The sequence below is a fragment of the Oncorhynchus clarkii genome, chromosome 25, assembly GCF_045791955.1.
Source record: "Oncorhynchus clarkii lewisi isolate Uvic-CL-2024 chromosome 25, UVic_Ocla_1.0, whole genome shotgun sequence".
Lineage (NCBI taxonomy): Eukaryota > Metazoa > Chordata > Actinopteri > Salmoniformes > Salmonidae > Oncorhynchus > Oncorhynchus clarkii.
In genome coordinates, this window is record NC_092171.1 from 11,661,898 (window position 1) to 11,683,465 (window position 21,568).

Consider the following 21,568-nt stretch of genomic DNA (forward strand, 5'->3'; position numbering starts at 1 on the left):
GAGAGGGAAGAATGATGACACCACCGCTCAGGCCTTTTTCCATTGCCATTTCCCAGCCCAAGGCGAGTGTCTGTGTGTGTATGAATTGCTAATAGTCTATTCTTTTAGGCTTTTAAGGTGCAGGAAGGTGTGTGTGAGGTGGACCCTAGAGTGCTGCTGGGTGATATGGCGTGAGGAACGCAATGGAAACTTCATCGACTGGAGGAGAGGGGTAAGAGTGGAAGTAGGGGGGGAAAGAAGGGGGCCAGTGGGGTACAGAGGGGACATGGAGGAAGAGAAAGAATGGGGACAGAGGAGGGGTAAGAAGGGTTGAAGGGTTCTGTTATTATCAACATAATCTGCTCCTGAGTGGCTCAGCGGTCTACGCTGCATCGCAGTGCTGGAGGCGTCACTACAGATCCGGGTTGGATATCGGGCTGTGTCGCAGCCGGCCGCTCCCGGGAAACCCATGAGGCGGTGCACAATTGGCCCAGCATCGTCCGGGTTAGGGGAGGGTTTGGCCGGCCGGGATGTCCTTGTCCCATCGCGCTCTAGCGACTCCCGTGGTGGGCTGGGCGCAGTGCACGCTGACACGGTCGCCAGTTGGACGGTGTTTCCTCCGACACATTGGTGCGGCTGGCTTCTGGGTTCAGCTTACAGTGTGTCAAAAAGCAGTGTGGCTTAGCGGGTTGTGTTTCCCGAGGACGCATGGCTCTCGATATTCGGCTCTCCCGAGTCCGTGCGGGAGTTGCAACGATGGGACAGGACTGTAACGATGGGACAGGACTGTAACGATGGGACAGGACTGTAACGATGGGACAGGACTGTAACGATGGGACAGGACTGTAACGACCAACTGGAGAGAAAAAGGGGTAAAAACTACAAAGAAAATAAATAAATAAATAAAATGTCAACACAATCTGTCTGAGCTCACATAGATGCATTTTGGATCCGCTTCATCGCTCGTCCACCCCCATCTCTTCTCTTCTCCCTCCACCCCTCTTTCCTACCTACCTTTATAACTAGCCACTATCATAGGTCTCTGGTTGCCTCCCTCTCTCTGACCTGGTTTTCTCCCACTCGCCCTGGGGTCAGACATTGCCACGGTGGTCACCATGTCAACCCTGCGTGAGTCACATCCGCCGGTGGGGGAGAAGGGGTTGGACTGACAGGGGTGATGGTTAGGGAGTGACTGGGGGCCATGCTGGGTGAATGGAGGAGTGTAGTGAAAGGATTGGTGTTTAGTGGAAAAACAGATATCAGGTGGGCTACCTACCTGGGATCTATTTATGTTGGTCAGTATGAGTGGAGGAAGAGAGACTGAACCGACACTCAGAGAAAGGAGAGAGAGTTGAATCAGAATCACACTGTAGTTGTGTAGCTGTGTATGTCACGAACATCATCAGGGAAATTACCGGACCAAGGGACAGCGTGGTGCGCGTACATTGTTCTTTATTTGCAAATGTCGCCAACAAAACAATAATACAACTTAAACGAACGTGAAGCTCCGTAAGGCTGTACATGCACAAACGGAGACAACTACCCACAACTAAGGTGGCAAAACCAAGTATGATTCCCAATCAGAGACAACGATAGACAGCTGTCCCTGATTGAGAACCATACCCGGCCAAAACATAGAAACAGAAAACAAAGAATGCCCACCCCACATCACACCCTGACCTAACCAAATAGAGAAATAAAACGGCTCTCTAAGGTCAGGCGTGACAGTACCCCCCCCCCCCCCCCCCTGTGCGAGTCCGTCGCCTGTGCGAGTCCGTGTACATTCCTGTGTGTGTGTGTGTGTGTGTGTGTGTGTGTGTGTGTGTGTGTGTGTGTGTCCTGCAGTGTTATAAGTCTGATGGGGTATTTTGGGAGAACAGACTGTTCTTTCTGTTTGAACTCCTGTCAGTGTGACATTTACATGAATCATGTCGCTGGCCGAGATGCTTGACTGTCCCCAACACGCACACACACACGCACGCACACGGGCACACGCACACACCACACACACACACGTAGCCCCAAAGGACACTTAGACTCACCTCCAGGATGATGTCAGGAGAAGGGGCGTGTAGTCCTAACTCAAGCCCAGGATGGATGTGCTCTGTTGGGCAAACGGCAGAGCTGCCCCCCTGCTATGGTCCTTTGAGACAGACCTCCACAGTATCTCTCTCATTGGAAGACCTGCTCTGTGTTTCCCTTCTATGGTTCTGGTCTGAAATCCTACAGTTCAGCAGTTTTAGTGGTCATTTCTCTCTGTAACCCATTAACCGTTCACCAACAAGACGTTTGGCCTATTTAGGCTCGTAATTGTATCAAACTTACAGGGTCTAAAGTCAACTGAAACAAATAAGACTCATATTTTCATCCATGGTAATTTTCTGAGAGGTTATTATCGGTTACCACTAGCCTTCTCTTTGTACTCTGTCTTTTAAAAGTAATAATAATAATGAATAAATAAAAAGTATGCGCGACCCAAAGTCACTTTGCATCAGGGTTTTCCAAATACGGTCCTCAGGACCCCAAAGCGTGCATATTCCGTTTTTTTGCCCTAGCAGTACACAGCTGATTCAAATAATCAACTAATCATCAAGCTTTCATCATTTGAATCAGCTGTGTAGTGTTAGAGAAAAAAAAAAAGTTTGGGAAATGCCGCTTTACATAAGACAAGATAATCAACAAGATGCAAAACTCCAAAATCACACATAAAAATAAGTTAGCAGGGGCCTCCCGGGTGGCGCAGTGGTTAAGGGTGCTGTACTGTAGCGCCAGCTGTGCCATCAGAGACTATGGGTTCGCGCCCAGGCTCTGTCGTAACTGGCCGCGACCGGGAGGTCCGTGGGGGCGACGCACAATTGGCCTAGCGTCATCCGGGTTAGGGAGGGCTTGGCCGGTAGGGATGTCCTTGTCTCATCGTGCACCAGCGACTCCTGTGGCGGGCCGGGCGCACTAACCAAGGTTGCACGGTGTCTCCTCCGACACATTGGTGCGGCTGGCTTCCGGTTGGATGCGCGCTGTGTTAAGAAGCAGTGCGGCTTGGTTGAGTTGTGTATCGGAGGACGCATGACTTTCAACCTTCGTCTCTCCTAAGCCCGTATGGGAGTTGTAGCGATGATACAAGATAGTAGCTACTAAAACAATTGGATACCACGAAATTGGGGAGAAAAAGGGGTCAAATAAAAAAAAAATAAAAAATAAGTTAGTATATAAAAGTGCACCAATCACACGGACAGACTAACCAGGGAAACCCCTGAATGTGTGAATCAGAAAGAGGTGAAATGAAGCATTGTGTTGAGGGTATGGAATATAGACATATAGAGTGATGGATGGAAAGGGAGAGAGTTTGTTGAGCTTCGTGTTTTTCCCATCCCCTGGTTCCTGTTTTTTAAACCCCAGCAGTGCTTGACTAGGCAGCACAGTATACTGTATATAAGTGTCTATACGTTACACAGTCCATATGTCTACTCTGCTGACTGGCCCTTCTCCCTGGGGACGAGTGACGGAGGTGACAAACTGTGATAGATAACGCCAAGATAGATAGATAGAGAGAGCGAGGGAGAAAGAATGGGGGGGGAGAGAGAGAGAGATGGAGAGATGGATAGAGGTGTGATGTGAGCAGATAAAGTATAGAAAGAGACAGAGAGAGAGAAAGAGATAAGGTGGATGAAGGAGAGAGAGAGAGAGAGGTGGATGAACGAGAGAGAGAGAGAGAGAGAGGTGAAGCAGATAAACAGACGTACAGTAGGTGACATGTAATGATAGATATTTCCAGGATTAGTCTAAAGCCCATTGGAGCAGAGACGACATCTCTTTTTTCTGCTAGGACAGCCTAAACCGGCCAAGCAACACTATGACATCCCATCTGTCTCTCTCGCTCTCTCTCTCTTTCCCTCACTATCTTACTCTCTCTACCTGTCTCACTATATACAGTAACTTGTAGACAACGGGTGTTTTGGAATTCCCATTGTTAGAGTCTACGCTGCCCGTGACATAATAGACAACATACACATGGCAACATTCATAAAAAGGGCCATCGTTTACATCATTACCTAGCAACGCACCACTACCACCACTTTTACAGATCCGCTGTGTCATCTGCCCAGCCATGCAATTTATAAACTTGATCTCCATTGTTAAAAGCATCTAGACATTATCTCCGACATTTACAGCGTCGTTGCGATATTGAAATATCATAATAACAAATGTGTCGAGAGTCGGGACGAGACAGACAGGCAGCTTTTCTTAGCCAGTCGAAATCATGAATCAGCATAATTTCCATGGATATATACAAAGAGATGTCAATAGCATAACTGGTGAAACTAAAAGAAATGTAGCTAGTCTTTCCAGCTTCAGTCTGAAGTGATTGTGTTAGCTGTGTAGTTGGCTAACTAGCAAGGGGAAGAGCATCCTTAACAACCCTTTTTGTCTGCCATAGCAACCTGCAAAGTTCTGGAACTATCAACCAGTGCGGTAGTTTTGCTTTACACGGTAGTCAATACAAATAGAACGCCTACAATTGCACTTGACAACCAGTGTTAATGAATGAAGCTTCACGTTTTGTTGAAAAAATGGATGGTTTGGGAAAGAATCTAGCTTTTTAATGCTGGTAACCCTGTTGTATAACAGCAATAATACACTCGAGTCCTCCTATGACCAGTTCACAGCCATGATAAAAATGGCATAACACATGGACTCATGATTTATAATTATTATTATTATCTCTCTCTCACTCACTCTCCCTCTCTATACACTGAACACCTTCCTTATATTGAGTTGCACCCCCCTTTTGCCCACAGAACAGCCTCAGTTTGTTGGGGCATGAACACTACAATATATTGGAAGCGTTCCACAGGGAGGATGCTTGCCAGTGTCGACTCCAATGCTTCCCAATGTTGTGTCAAGAGTGTCTGGATGTCCTTTGGGTGATGGACCATTCTTGATACACATGGAAAGCTGTTGAGGGGGAAAACCCCAGCAGCGTTGCAGTTCTTGACACCATTTGAATTCCAGTCAATTCAGAAAGTAAACCAAATTCCAATTCCATTTCAAAATGTTCCTCATTGAAAAGCATTGAAGAGAATTGGAATTGACATTTTTGTGTACTTCATGAATTGACCGGAATTGACCCCAACCCTGTAGTTTACTATGGAACACTAAAGTAATTTTTACATCATTATTTAGTAAACTAATATACTGTAGAATATTTTGCTATACACTGTAGTATCCCTTGATCATGTGTGGTACTTACTGTAGAATTTTGGAGTATACTTTAGAATACTATAGTAAATACTGCAGTATTATCCACAAAATAAACACTGTAGTAAATACTGCAGAAATGTCAGCAAAAACACTACAGTTTTAATCATAGTATATACTACTGTACTTAATTTGCTTATACCCTGCCCATTCCCCTCCCACATGTCCCAATTTGTGCCAACCATAAGTGAGAAACCTACATGCCAAGAATAGACCATGTAATGTGTTCCATATAGGTTATAGAAAAGAGGAGCAGCACTGAATTATCTGTTCAGACCTCAGTCCTACCTACCTACCTACCTACCTACCTACCTACCTACCTACCTACCTACCTACCTACCTACCTACCTACCTACCTACCTACATACCTACCTACCTACCTACCTACCTACCTACCTACCTACCTACCTACCTACATACCTACCTACCTGTTATGGAAAATGTGGTGTTTTAGTATTTTTCCAGCAGGTTTCATCAAGGAGAAAGCCTCCATTTCTATGTCAAACATATACAAAAACAGTATAGTAAATACTACAATACACTACAGTCTGCAAAAACATTACAGTAAATACAACAGTATATAATACAGTTTTTCTTTACCAAAGTATTTATAATATAGTTATCTGTAAATATGACAGTACACTCCAGTAAACAATTGTAGTCTACAAAAACACTACAGTGAATACTATAGTATTTAAACCATAAAATACTAGAGTATTTGTTAATGTGGGTATCTGTTTCTCCATATCTGTCTTTCTTTTTCTCTTGTTCTCTCTGCCTGTGCAAATCCCTAATTAGCAAAACGACAAATGTCATCATCAACTCTGAGAATAACAACGACAGGGAATTCTCACCAGAGTAAACATAGACTGTAACAATCAAATAACAGGTTCAGCAACTAATGTCATGTAAGACATTTGACAAATGTAATTTATCTGACTATCAGCTTGTTGTGAGGGGGCCTGGGAAGGAAGAAAGGGAAGAAGAAGCCAAGCGGTTAAACAGGTTAACAATACCCCCGAGAAACAAACAGATTCAATCAGTGTGTTTTTATCTGTCAACTGGGCTATGACGTCTCTGGAGACTGAAGCACACACACACACACACACACACACTGCTCTACCAGATGAATGGCAAGTGTGTTCACTACACAAACTATTGTCTTCAGATCAATCTGGATGAACCCAGAACTAAAGTCTCACGTAGTTGGTTTGATGCGCAAATAAGTTATGGACCAATAGAGCCCCACAGTGGAGGTGTCATAATACCCATAAAACCTAGCAGTCAAACAGGGAAATGTTTCAAATCGTTTTTCCACCATTCCTTTTTCCGATAGGGAATTTGAAAAACTCTTAAGAAAAGGGCTGTGTTTCATGTAGGCTTACCCTGGCGTGATGTTTTGATAACCGTGTCAATCTCTCTATTTACTCACAGATTCAAAAATGCTAATTAACCTCAAAGTAGACATTATGCAAGACTACAAATCCCTGCAAGTCGATAATTAGATAGTTAATCCAGAGATTCTTACCTTTGCCTTGATTCGGCAGTCCAGATCATGGGATTGGTAGTTCTTTATGAGAACCACATTAGCAGCTAATTAGCATTTCATTTGGGGGGGGGGGGGGGGGGGTAGATACAGGCGAATATATTGATAAAAGTCACCTTGACCTAGAGAGATTTACACAGTCATCAAGACGTCGCGCCAGGGTAAGCCTACAGGAAACAGACCTTATTTGAAGAGTTACTAAAATCCCCTATGAGGAAAAAATAATAATAAATGGTGGAAAAATGAATGGAACCTTTTCCATGTTTGACCGCTAGGTTTTATGAGAACAATGACTCATACTGTGGTCCTCTATACGTATTGAGAGAAGAGAATTAACGAAGATCTGAACCGGAAGAAAGAGCTCCACCCTCTTTCTCTGTAAATTACAGGCAAGTCTAGGGGTCAAATGCCCCTCCCCCCCTTCCGAAATTCGAAAGTTGCTAACACTTGCGAAATCGTCCAAATGACGAGTCACGAAAAACCCAGGCATGTGCTGCTTGTTATCTCACGCATCCCGTTGTATCATGACAGATCTACGTTACCATACGTGTTTACGTAGGCTTTCCACGAGAGATTATCTTCAGGTAGATTCATTGTACGCTTGAACCCTCACATGGAATATCCCTCTTAAATACAAAACAAATCAAATCAAATGTATTTATATAGCCCTTCGTACATCAGCTGATATATCAAAGTGCTGTACAGAAACCCAGCCTAAAACCCCAAACAGCAAGCAATGCAGGTGTAGAAGCACGGTGGCTAGGAAAAACTCCCTAGAAAGGCCAAAACCTAGGAAGAAACCTAGAGAGGAACCAGGCTATGTGGGGTGGCCAGTCCTCTTCTGGCTGTGCCGGGTGGAGATTATAACAGAACATGGCCAAGATGTTCAAATGTTCATAAATGACCAGCATGGTCGAATAATAATAAGGCAGAACAGTTGAAACTGGAGCAGCAGCACGGCCAGGTGGACTGGGGACAGCAAGGAGTCATCATGTCAGGTAGTCCTGAGGCATGGTCCTAGGGCTCAGGTCCTCCGAAAGAGAGAAAAAGAGAATTAGAGAGAGCACACTTAAATACACATTTTGTGACCGTGTGTGTGTCCGTGTGTGTGTCCATATGTGTGTGTGAGTCTGCCCCTATTGGATACACCCTAGTTTCTGTGTTAATTAGAATATATTTTCAGTAACTTGGATTTCTCTCCCAGACTGCTTGACCTTTACAGTAGAGGCCAGTGTATATCACACAGCCCTCTGTCTTACATCACTAATACCATTACTGTAGCATTTTATATCACTCTGAAGATATACCCCAACACAGACCATGTTTTCTCCCCATATTTTGTACATGGGTGTAGGTGTTCGGGAAGGGGGGGGGGGGTGTTGTGTGCACGTGTGAACGTGTGTGTGTGTGTGTGTGTGTGTGTGTGTGTGAATGTGTGTGTGCGTGTAGGTGTATGTGTGTGTGTGGGGGGGGGGGTGTTTGTGTTTGTGTGTGTTTGTGTGTGTATGTGTATGTGTGTGTGTGTGCCTGTGTGGGTGTGTATGTGTGTGTGTGGGTGTGTATGTGTATGACACTAGGCCCCAGTGCTTTAGCCCCAGGGTCAACCTCAGGTCTGCCTCCACACACATTAATCACTTCTCTCTCTCTCTCTTTCTCTCTCTCTCTCTCTCTCTCTCTCTCTCTCTCTCTCTCTCTCTCTCTCTCTCTCTCTGTTTCTCTCACTCTGTTTCTCTCACTCTGTTTCTCTCGCTCTCTCTCTCATGCACCTCCCCCCTCTCGCTCTCCCCAGGCTCCCTCCCCTGGTCCCTGGCCCTCTATGACCTCTCTCACCTCCCCTCTGCCCTTTGACCTCCAGATAAACGCAGGGGTCCGTCTCACCTGAAATAAAGACATTAGAGCTCTCTCTACTGTCTAACCCCCTGCCCCTGAGGGCCTCTCCTACTCCCTGCCCTTTTTCCTCCTCCTCTTCACCTGCCCCTAAACTCCATCCTTCTATCGCTCAAAGACTGAAGGTATGCTTTTTCCTCTCTCAGACTCAACCCTTTTTTTTCTCACTCAGAAACAATTCTTCTCTCTCCCTCACACTCCATTTGTCAGTTTCTAACTCTGAATTTATCCTCTCTCTCTCGCTCTCTCTCCTTCTCCCTCTCTATCTCTCTTTTCAGCTCACACACTGAGCCTGTGTATATTTGTCTGAAATTGAATCCTTCTCTGTCCCTGAGGTCTCTAAAAATACAGAACTTCCACCATTTTCTGTCTAGACGCTTTGGGTCAGAGATGACTTGCACGGTTGATCGAGTTACAACATATTTTAATATTATCTGTGCGTTATTTGTACAGAACATGATTGGTTGTGTGTAGTGTTTGTGTAGTTTGACCTCGTCTCTGAAAAAAATAGGTTTAAATGAGAGCAGGGAAACGTTGGGAACTTCTTTTTACCCCTAAAACACATTTAGGAGTGGAAGCGGGTACCTCCTGTTCTCTGAGGCACGGTGTGTGTACTGTAGTGTTTTTTTAATGGTTGCATCATTAGCATGTGGGTTTTATCCTCCTCGCTGTGGAAAAGAAAAGTGTTCTCAGGGGACTACCCTCCTTTTCCCCCTCCCCTCCTCCTCCTCCTCCTTCTCCTCCTCCTCCTCCTCAGAGAGAGAGAAAACAGTCTTCTCTCGCTTTTGTTCACGTAACCAGAACAACAGGAGTCAAGCGTGTCACCTGTGTAGTTCCTCCCTCATGCATATTCATAACCACTCCATCAGAGAGTATGTGGAGCAGAGACAGACCGACAGACGCAATCCTAAACTCCTCTCTCTCTCTCTCTCCTCGCATTTGAACTTTCCAGAAAGTAGGCAAGCCTTCCATTTCTGTTCACAATAAAATAAATAATGTGGGCAGACACATACAGTAAGTGTACAAAACAATAGGAACACCTTCTCTTTCCTTGACACAGACTGACCAGGTGAATCCAGGTGAACGCTATGAGCCCTTACTGATGTCAGTTGTTGAATCCACTTCAATCAGTGTAGATGAAGGGGAGGAGACGGGTTAAAGAAGGATTTTGAAGCCTTGAGACAGATTGAGACATGGATTGTGTATGTGTGCCATTCAGAGGGTGGATGGGCAAGACAAAAGATGTAAGTGCCTTTGAACGGGGTATGGTAGTAGGTGCCAGGCGCAGCGGTTTGTGTCAAGAACTGCTACGCTCATCAGTTTCCCGTGTGTATCAAGAATGGTCCACCACCCAAAGGACGTCGAGCCAACTTGACACGACTGTGGGAATCATTGGAGTGAACTTGGGCCAGCATGCCTGTGGAACTCTTCTGACGAATTGAGGCTGTTTTGAGGGCGAGGGGGGGGGGGGTTCTAATTTCTGGTATAATCAGTATAAATAGAGGGAAAACAAAGTGTTTGTGGGAAACGTTTATCTGAAATTCATCAAATAACGACCCTGAAGCGAACAGGCCGACGATTCTGCTGTGTAGATATGTCTTGACTCCTGGTGAATAATTATGAAGGAATAGATTATAGCACAGTCTGTTTCTCCCACTCTACTACCTACATGGTACTCACGTTGATGCTTTAGTCTGCAGATAAAATAGCTGCTCAGCTGCTGTTTCTCTCTCTGGGTCACATTGACTTCTCTCTGTTGTGGAGAATGTGGCAGAATCTCTTTGCTCCTGAGAAATCATAAAACACGATAACAGTCTGAATTCAGTTAGTATGTAGACTATGTAAACACATTTACAGTGCCTTCGGAAAGGATTCAGACCCCTTGACTTTTTCCTTATTTTTGTTACGTTACAGCCTTATTCTAAAATGTATTCAATAAATATAAATCCTCATCAATCTACACACAATACCCCATAATGACAAAGTGACATTGTAGCATATGTATAAAAAAGTATAAACAGAAATACCTTATTTACATAAGTATAAACAGAAATACCTTATTTACATAAGTATAAACAGAAATACCTTATTTACATAAGTATTGAGACCTTGATTGGAGTCCACCTGTGGTAAACTCAATTGATTGGACATGATTTGGAAAGGAACACACCTGTCTATATAAGGTCCCACAGGTTGACAGTGCATGTCAGAGCAAAAACCAAGCTATGAGGTCGAGGGAATTGTCCGTGGAGCTCCGAGACAGGACTGTGTCGAGGCACAGATCTGGGGAAGGGTACCAATTTCTGCACGATTGAAGGTCCCCAAGAACACAGTGGCCTCCATCATTCTTAAATGTAAGAAATTTGGAACCACCGAGACTATTCCTAGAGCTGGCCGCCTTGCCCAAAATGAGCAATCGGGAGAGAAAGACTTTGGTCAGGGAGGTGACCAAGAACCCGATGGCAGAGATCTAGAGTTCCTCTGTGGAGATGGGAGAATCTTCCTGAAGAACAACCATCTATGCAGCACTCCACCAATCAGGCCTTTATGGTAGAGTGGCCAGACAGAAGCCACTCCTCAGTAAAAAGCACATTACAGCCTGCTTGGAATTTGCCAAAAGACACCTAAAGAAACAAGATTCTCTAGTCTGATAAAACCAAGATTGAACTCTTTGGCTTGAATATAGAGCCTCACATCTGGAGGAAACCTGGTACCATCCCTACGGTGAAGCATGGTGGTGGCAGCATTATGCTGTGTGGATGTTTTTCAGCGGCAGGAACTTGGAGACTAGTCAGGATCTAGGAAAAGATGAACTGAGCAAAGTGATCCTTGATGAAAATCTGCTACAGAGCTCTCAGGACCTCAGACTGGGGCAAAGGTTCACTTTCCAACAGGACAACAACCCTAAGCACACAGCCAAGACAACACAGGAGTTGCATCGGGACAAGTCTCTGAATGTCCTTGAGTCGCCCATCCAGAGCCCGGACTTGAAACTGATCAAACATCTCTGAAGAGACCTGAAAATAGCTGTGCAGCAGCGCTTCCCTTCCAACCTGACAGAGCTTGAGAGAAGAACGGGAGAAACTCCCAAAATACAGGTGTGCCAAGCTTGTAGCATCATACCCAAGACGACTTGAGGCTGTAATCGCAGCCAAAGGTGCTTCAAAAACAACTGAGTAAAGGGTCAGAATACTTAAGTAAATGTGATATTTAAGGTTTTTATTTGTAATAAATGTGCATACATTTCTAAACTTAATTTTGCTTTATTATTATGGGTTATTGTGTGTAGATTGATGAGGGGAAAAAACAATTTGATAATTCTTCTTTGGGATTGTTGTCCCATCCACGGGACAGTTGAGCTAACACAGGCTAATGCAATTAGCATGAAGTTGTAGGTAACAAGAACATTTCCCAGGACATAGACATATCTGATATTGGCAGAAAGCTTAAATTCTTGTTAATCTAACTGCACTGTCCAATTTACAGTAGCTATTACAGTGAAATAATACCATGCTATTGTTTGAGGAGAGTGCACAATTTTGAACATACAACGTTATTCATAAACCAATTAGGCACATTTGGGCAGTCTTGATACAACATTTTGAACAAAAATGCAATGGTTCGTTGGATCAGTCTAAAACCTTGCATATATATACTGCTGCCATCTAGTGGCCAAAATCTAAATTGCACCTGGGCTGGAATAATACATTATAGCCTTTGACTTGCATTTCAAAGATGATGGTACAAAGAAAATACAAAAGAACGGTTGTTATTTTTCTTTGTATTATCTTTTACCAGATATATTGTGTTATATTCTCCTACATTCCTTTCACATTTCCATGAACTTCACAGTGTTTCCTTTCAAATGGTACCAGTAATATGCATATCCTTGCTTCAGGGCCTGAGCTACAGGCAGTTAGATTTGGGTATGTCATTTTAGGCGAAAATTGAAAAAAAGGAGCTAATCCTCAAGAGTTGTTAAACAATTGTTGTTAAAGAATAGGGTTGTAACGTAACAAAATGTGGCAAAACTGAAGTGGTATGAATACTTTCCGATGGCACTGTAAGTGTAACCACACCATCTCTGTTGACGTGTGTGTATGTGTGTGTGCTGTAGGAGGGTGACTAGGGGCCCCTGTCTAGCTGTGCCCCAGATTCTACACTATGGAGACCAGATGGGCCCATTGAGACCCAGACGCCTGCAGCAGAGAGGAGAGAGCAGGGAGAGGACACACACACACACACACACACACACACACACACACACACACACACACACACACACACACACACACACACACACACACACACACACACACACACACACACACACACACACACACACACACGTACATGTCTTAGAAGAGGAAGGCCCTAAATATGGTCAAAGACTCCAGCCACCCAAGTTATGGACTGTTCTCTCTGCTACCGCACGGCACGCAGTACCGGTGCACCAAGTCTGGAACCAACAGGACCCTGAAAAGCTTCTACCCCCAATCCATAAAACTGTTTAATAGTTAGTCCGGGTAGCTATTGGCTAACTATTTAACTGTCTTCATTGACCCTTTTTTGACTCATCACATATGCTGCTGTTACTGTGTATTACTATCCTGTTGCCGACTCACTTTATCCCTACCTACATGTACATATCTATCTCAATTACCTCGACTCACTTTATCCCTACCTATATGTACATATCTACCTCAATTACCTCGACTCACTTTATCCCTACCTATATGTACATATCTACCTCAATTACCTCGACTCACTTTATCCCTACCTATATGTACATATCTACCTCAATTACCTCGACTCGGTACTGGTACCCCGTGTATATAGTCAAGTTATCGTTACTCATTGTGCATTTATTCCTCGTGTTATTATTTGTCTTTTTTTTTATTACTTCTTATTTCTTTCTCTCTACATTGTTGGGATGGGCCCGCTAGTAAGCATTTCACTGTTAGTCTACACCTGTTGTTTACGAAGCATGTGACAAATAAAATGACATTTGATTTGATTTGACACACACACACACACACACACACACACACACACACACACACACACACACACACACACACACACACACACACACAGTAGCAGAGTGGACTAGGTTTGGACAGGAACCAAAAGATGATGAGGCACGATTTAATGGTGATGTCATCGATCTCCAGATTCTTCAGGAAGTGTATCAGTTCTGGGAGCCAATTGTACGTCCTTTCACAGTAGACTGGGTCTACAATGAAATAAGACAGGAACAGGTCAGGGTGTGTTCTAGAATCATAGCTCTATGCTAGTGTTGAAAGGGCTGGTTTCCTACCCGAGGGTGGCAGGTAGCCTAGTGGTTAAGAGCATTGGGCCAGTAAATGAAAGGTTGCTGATTCAAATCCCTGAAGTGACTACTGTAGGTGAAAAATCTGTTGATGTGCCATTGAGCAAACCCTAATTGCTCCTGTAAGTCATTGTGGACAAAAGTGTCTGCTAAATGACTAACATTTAAAATGTTAACCACACACAGATGAAACATGTTCCTGTTTGTTACAAGACGGCCAGTAATAAAAAGCCTACACAGCTAGGCTTAATCCTTGCCCGAGATAACGGCTCATACTGATTTTTCTGAATGCAGTCAATCTCAGATTCAGGCAAAGAAGTGTTTTCCCCAAAAGTTGTCGTAGCCTTGGAGAGCTGTACTGTATATTTATAGACTAGCTGCAGTCGGTGTGTGCTCTCCTCTCCTCAGGGCTCCCTATTGACAGCAAGGTAATTCTACTCCCAAGCAGCTGTTTCATGGGCACACCCTGCGACGTGGAAATCTGAATTCTAATTACCAAATTAGTGAAGACAGTGGAACAGGGAGGGGAGAAGGAGAGAGGGGGAGAGATAGGGGGAGAGAGGGGGAGAGAGAGAGAGCCTATGGGGTAAAGACTGATTCACTAATATTACAGTATAGAGTACTTTAAAAATCCTAACAATTGTGTCTGAAATGATTCCCTATTCCCATGTAGAGCTGCGATGAAAGACTGAAGTACTGCATTATACTAGGTGACAGGGTGTCGTTTGAGATGCAGAAAAACTCGAGGGTAATCAGAAAGTACTTTCCATTGTTTGTTTGATTTTTGTCGTGAGTTGATTTGGCGCCGCACCACTTACAGCCCGGCTGCACTCGACGTCAATTACCCACAGTGCATGGCGGCCGCACCTGTTGAGAATCCGTCTGGAGAGGTGTGAAGCGATGACACCCGCCGACTCGGATACCGTGTCACACTCGGGTGTGTGTGTGTGTGTGTGTTTTTGTCACATGCAGGTGCACGTGTGTGTTTGCGTCCTACATACATAACAAAAATGTGGACACATACTCATTCACAGGTTGTCTTTATTTTTACTATTTTCTACATTGTAGAATAATAGTGAAGACATCAAAACTGTGAAATAACACATATGGAATCATGTAGTAAACAGAAAAGTGTTAAACAAATCCAAATATCAAAAAAGATCAGTGGAAATCTGTGCTCTTGTCTGGAGTCCAGGTCAGACTGCACTTGACTGACCTTCATGTCTTAAAGTAATGATGGACTGTCGTTTCTCTTTGCTTATTTCAGCTGTTCTTGCCATAATATGGACTTAGTCTTTTACCAAATAGGGCCATCTTCTGTATACCAACCCTACCTTGTCACAACACAACTGATTGGCTCAAACGCATTAAGATGGAAAGAAATTCCACAAATTAACTTTGAACAATGCACACCTGTTCATTTAAATGCATTCCAGGTGACTACCTCGTGATGATGGTTGAGAGAATGTCAAGAGTGCGCAAAGCTTTCATCAAGGCAAAGGGTGGCTACTTTCAACACTTTTTTTGGTTACTACATGATTCCCATATGTGTTATTTCCTAGTTGTGATGTTTTCACTATTATTCGACAATGATGAGTAGGTGTGTCCAAACTTTTGACTGGTACTGTTTTTACACTGAAACACGTAGAAAGACGAGGTAGTCATTCCGTCAGCTCAGCTCAGCTGTTAGCAGCAGGGTGCTTGGGGATGATCACAAAGCAAGGACACTGTTGTAGGCTACTTACAGTACAGAACAATTGTACCGTACGGCTCTAGTGTGGTTTCAAAGCAAATAGCCTAAGCAAGGCTTGAACCAGTGAGCCTTTAATCACAGGGCATTAACCCTATAACTCCTGTGCCATAAAGGTCCAGACCTCTGGGCAGACCTCTTGATACACTTCCATACAAGCAGGCTACAGTGGTGATATAGATTTCTATCTGCCATTTCTGGTTAACCGACTGTTAAGTGTGACTACCGCTCAACCCTTGAAGTGAGTCTCTTTCAGCCGTCTAAATTGTCAGGCTATAGGCTGACCGAGGTGGTAGGTAATGACTGTGTGTAAATCTGGGCTATCCGTCAGAATGGATCGTTGATGCCTGTCTTGTTCTATTGAGTTGAAGTCGATGTCATTTAAGGGTGCTCTGTCGATCCACTTCAATGAGAAGAGATTTTTCTCAACCGACTCAGGACAAAAAAGACAGAAAACGACATTTCTCTCCCAGTCAGAGGCCGTTTGCATACCACTGCTCTATTTTCAAACGCCTGCATGTTCATCTGTTAGGACAGACGCAGGCGAAATTGGTCTGCAGGTGGATGTTAACAATTTGAACAGTTTGGGGAAATTACTGTTTGCTCTGTAGACCGACATTATGTACAGTAACCAACTGTGTGTTTATTTATTCTAAAACAAAGTCTGTCAGAACAAGCCCTGGCAGACTGTATGGAGATTAGGCAGAAAAAGAGGGAAGGAGAAGAGAGGGTGAGAGGGGGAAGGGGGAGTTAGGTGGGTGGTGAGAGGGTGAGAGGGGGAAGGGGGAGTTGGATGGGTGGGTGGTGAGAGGGTGAGAGGGGGAAGGGGGAGTTAGGTGGGTGGATGGGTGGTGAGAGGGTGAGAGGTGGAAGGGGGAGTTAGGTGGGTGGATGGGTGGTGAGAGGGTAAGAGGGGGAAGGGGGAGTTGGGTGGGTGGGTGGTGAGAGGATGAGAGGGGGAAGGGGGAGTTGGGTGGGTGGTGAGAGGGTGAGAGGGGGAAGGGGGAGTTGTGTGGTGTTGAGAGGGTGAGAGGGGGAAGGGGGAGTTGCGTGGGTGGTGAGAGGGTGAGAGGGGGAAGGGGGAGTTGGGTGGGTGGTGAGAGGGTGAGAGGGGGAAGGGGGAGTTGCGTGGTGGTGAGAGGGGGAAGGGGGAGTTGGGTGGGTGGTGAGAGGGTGAGAGGGGGAAGGGGGAGTTGGGTGGGTGGTGAGAGGGTGAGAGGGGGAAGGGGGAGTTGCGTGGTGTTGAGAGGGTGAGAGGGGGAAGGGGGAGTTGTGTGGTGCTGAGAGGGGGAGAGGGGGAAGGGGGAGTTGGGTGGTGGGGAGAGGGGGAAGGGGGAGTTGGGTGGTGGTGAGAGGGGGAGAGGGGGAAGGGGGAGTTGCGTGGGTGGTGAGAGGGTGAGAGTGCAGGGCTATGTTGATATGTTTCACCCTCTCACCCGATACCCAATCCGTGCTTGAGCTTTTCTTAACGTCTGACTATTTCGCCTCTTCCCTATCTGTTTTCAGAACTTCTGATTACAGTTATCTGTATCTAGACAGTGAATCATGGAAGAGTGATTCATGAAGGAAACACAACGTTGGAAAAGTACAGGATCGTTTTTTTTCTCCACTTTTATTTGTCGGCAAGATGTGCATTCTGCATGCGTGTGTGTGTGTGTGTGTGTGTGTGTGTGGCAGAGTGCTTCAGGTCCTCTCTAGCCCTTTCCCCCCTTCAGTCCTCGTATCCTCTCCTGTTCCCTCCCAGAAGAGGATTTCTGCTTATCACACAGTAAATGTATCTCTTACAATAGAAGGAGCCTGGTGCAGTCTACCGTTTTCTCCCTCTAATGGTGGAACTGTTAGATTCCTCTCCCTGATAGCCAGCCTGCCTCCACACGTCACGCCTCAGATAAGATGCTGTTCTGGACAGCCCCTTAGTCAGCATTTTGTATTCACACACTCACAAACTCACAGCTCACCCCATGCAGCTAAGACAATTACACACACACACACCTACACACCTATGTATGCACGCAGGCCCACACACACACATACACCCACAGAAGCCCTTGAAGTAGAGTCATGCACGGGTCAGTGTTTTGGAGTCGCTCCCGCCCCCATGCCAGCCACAACAATTCTGAGCCCCACACAAAATCCCAAATCAGGACAGATTTATCTCCGCAATCCGACCAACCCGCATAGAATTGTTGAGCCGATTCGTGACTCACCAAAATAACACTCATTTATTTAATTGTTTTCATGACTGTTTTATTGCCAGCCTGCAGGAATGAATTTGACTGCAATCTATTCAACATTTGGGTAAAAGGAAACCATGAATTAATTAAGAAATGTATATTTTATTAACAATGAGATGAGGCACATTGACAACTTAAAATGCTCTGAAAAAAAGCCTATAGTCAACATAACTAATTGTTTACATTATCAAAATAGTAAAATTTAAACCTAAATAAACGATTCCCAGAATCGAATATAGGCTGCAAAAATATATTTATTTAGTAGGCTACAGCCTAGGCTACCTAAGAGAAATGAACATTCAATTATCTGGAAACAGCTCTTGGGGACATTCCTGCAGTAGGCATGCCAATTGCAGGTTTACTTAGAACTGGAGACATCTGTGACATTGTGTTGTGTGACAAAACTGCACATTTAGAATGGCCTTTTATTGTCCCCAGCACAAGGTGCACCTGTGTAATGAGCATGCTGTTTAATCTGCTTCTTGATATGCCACAACTGTCAGGTGAATGGATTATCTTGGCAAAGAAGAAATGCTCACTTACAGGGACATTTGTGCACAAATAATAATATTTTTGTGCATTTGGAACATTTCTGGGATATTTTATTTCAGCTCATGAAACATGGGACCAACACTTTACATGTTGTGTTCATATTTTTGTTCCGTGTATAACAATTGATTTGTCTCAATGTTTTTATGAATATATAGTATAATACCGTGGAAAAGAAGAGGAGATTATGAAGAGGAGATTATGTCAACATTATTTCTCAACTCCAAATATTGAGCAAATTACCCTCATTGGAGCCAATTACACTCACTGGATTATCTTAATGTAGGATTTGAAAGAGCAGCATAGGCTACCAGTGCAGTAAGTGGTGCTGTATGCTGGTTCTGTAAGCTTTCTTGACTTGGACATACATTTTTGCCAACACATGGATAACCTATGTTTACCAGCTAAACAGCTGCTCTTAGTGAAAATGTGTTTACACTTCCTTATCCAATTATAATGTGGGGAGGTTCAAATAATGAAAAACTATCTACCAAATCTATTCATTTTCAAATGTTGATTACCTCTCCTTGCCATTATCATTCACCTGTTGATAAGAAAAGGCTGAACATTTTATGTGAACATATAATGACGGTCCCTGGGTCGCCAGTTTGCCTGGGAGGGGTTCCCTGGGTCGCCAGTTTGCCTGGGAGGGGTTCCCTGGGTCGCCAGTTTGCCTGGGAGGGGTTCCCTGGGTCGCCAGTCTGCCTGGGAGGGGTTCCCTGGGTCGCCAGTTTGCCTGGGAGGGGTTCCCTGGGTCGCCAGTTTGCCTGGGAGGGATCCCTGGGTCGCCAGTTTGCCTGGGAGGGGTTCCCTGGGTCGCCAGTTTGCCTGGGAGGGGTTCCCTGGGTCGGCAGTTTGCCTGGGAGGGGTTCCCTGGTTCGCCAGTTTGCCTGGGAGGGGTTCCCTGGGTCGCCAGTCTGCCTGGGAGGGGTTCCCTGGGTCGCCAGTTTGCCTGGGAGGGGTTCCCTGGGTCGCCAGTTTGCCTGGGAGGGATCCCTGGGTCGCCAGTTTGCCTGGGAGGGATCCCTGGGTCGCCAGTTTGCCTGGGAGGGGTTCCCTGGGTCGCCAGTTTGCCTGGGAGGGATCCCTGGGTCGCCAGTTTGCCTGGGAGGGGTTCCCTGGGAAAGAAAAGGTTGAAGACCCCTGCTCTAAATGAGCGAAAGCTTGAATTAACACAATGAATTTCACGTGAGCTAGGCTAGCCAGGGAAAGTGCAGTTGGCGACGTATTCGGGGTTAATAGCTTAACCTAACCTTGGAACGACACGGAGAAGTAACCAAACGCGTTTGGAACAACTTGAAACATGAATGAACATCTAATTCTGACGTGAGACTGTGAAAGCCAGCTGGTTTTCATTTAGCTTGCCCAGGTGAACGCCTTCAGTCAAATGAACACGGTGAGACATAATTAGTAAGCAAGGCACTCGTGTGTTGGTTATGCTGGGTATATTGGGGCTCCAGAGTGGGTTGTAGTGGATGAATCAGACTGGTAGGGAAGTCTTTATCTCCTGTATCTTATAAGAGATAGCACTCCTAACAGTGACGTTGTGTGTTTGTTTTTCAAAGACTCCCAGTCTAACTGTAGGGTGAATAAACCCACTTCCTGACACAATACTATATCTTTTCACCCGACAGGCTTTGAAGACTGTGGAGGGGCTGTGATCACCAACATTACCCTTGTGTGTGTGTAAGTGTGTGTGTGTGTGTATGTTGGTCCAGACAGGGTAAAACACCAGTTAGGAGCCCCCTGTCCCCCAAATGGAGTCCAGACTGCTGCTCTCTCTCTCCGTCCACACAGATAAAACCTAAATTACACCCCTCGTCTCTTAAGTTGTTTTCACTCTTTCCGCCTCTTGTTTTCGCATAATCTTTTTTTGCTCCCTCTATTTTTCTCGTTCACTTGGCAGTGGGGGGAGAGCGACAGGGGCGAGGGAAGACGGGTGAGGGAAGAGGGGTGTGGGATCATCTAGCGGGTGTAGTGGTGCAGAGGTAAACGGTGGGCATATGTAAGTGCAGTCCCAAAGTGCTGTCTAGCAGAACAACACTTGAATGGGTTGCTAATGGCCCGGCCCGTGTCACATGGCTCTGATTCTAATGTGTAAATTGCATTGCCATGCCTTTACTGTGGACGAGAGGGAGGAATAATTGTAACGTGCTGAGAATACCGCACCCACCACTGCCGTCTCAGACATGCACATCACACACACACACAAATTGAGTTATACATGCAGCACACACACACATATGCATGGACACAAACACACATGTACATACACACACACACATGCATGCATGCACACACACATCTGGTCAGTGCACGGTTGCGTGTGTGTGTGTGTGTGTGTGTGTGTTGGCTGGGCTGTCAGCTGTCTCCTACAGTGCCTTCAGAAAGTATTCTGACTTATCCCACGTTTTGTTGTGTTACAGCCTGAATTAAAAATGGATTAAATCGTTTTTTCCCCCTCACCCATCTACACACAATACCTCACAATCACAAAGTGAAAACATGTTTTCAGATTTTTTTGCACAGTTATTGAAAATCTCATTTAAGTATTCACACCCCTGAGTGAATACATGTTAGAATCACCTTTGGCAGTGATTACAGCAGTGAGTCTTTCTGGTTAAGTTGGTTGTTGATCATTGCTAGACAGCCATTTTCAAGTTACCATAGATTTTCAAGCTGATCTAAGTTAAAACTATAACTAGGCCACTCAGGAACATTCAATGTTTTCTTGGTAAGCGACTCCAGTGTATATTTGGCCTTGTATTTTAGGTTATTTTCCTTCTGAAAGGTGAATTTGTCTCCCAGTCTCTGTTGGAAAGCAGACTGAACCAGGTTTTCCATTAGGATTTTGCCAATGCTTAGCTCTATTCTGTTTATTTTTATTTATTTTTATCCTAAAAAGCTCCCCATACCCATAACATGTTGCAGCTACCACCATGCTTGAAAATATGAAGAGTGGTACTCAGTGATATGTTGTGTTGGATTTGCCCTAAACATAACGCTTTGTATTCAGGACATAAAGTTAATTTATA

General features: G+C 44.9%; 1 protein-coding gene across 3 annotated transcripts in view; it reads left to right on the top strand.

The window, feature by feature from the left end:
* The window catches only part of LOC139383558 (estrogen-related receptor gamma a), a 187,447-nt gene that overhangs the window by 6,338 nt on the left and 159,541 nt on the right, over positions 1–21,568 (top strand). Inside the window, exon 1 of one of the 3 annotated variants that reach the window (XM_071128144.1) lies at positions 109–211. The exons of the other annotated variants lie outside the window; for them this stretch is intronic. Coding sequence (XP_070984245.1) covers positions 183–211 — 29 coding nt within the window. The 5' untranslated portion in view covers positions 109–182. Of the gene's footprint in view, positions 1–108; positions 212–21,568 lie in introns of those variants that run through there. 3 annotated transcript variants of the gene reach the window in all.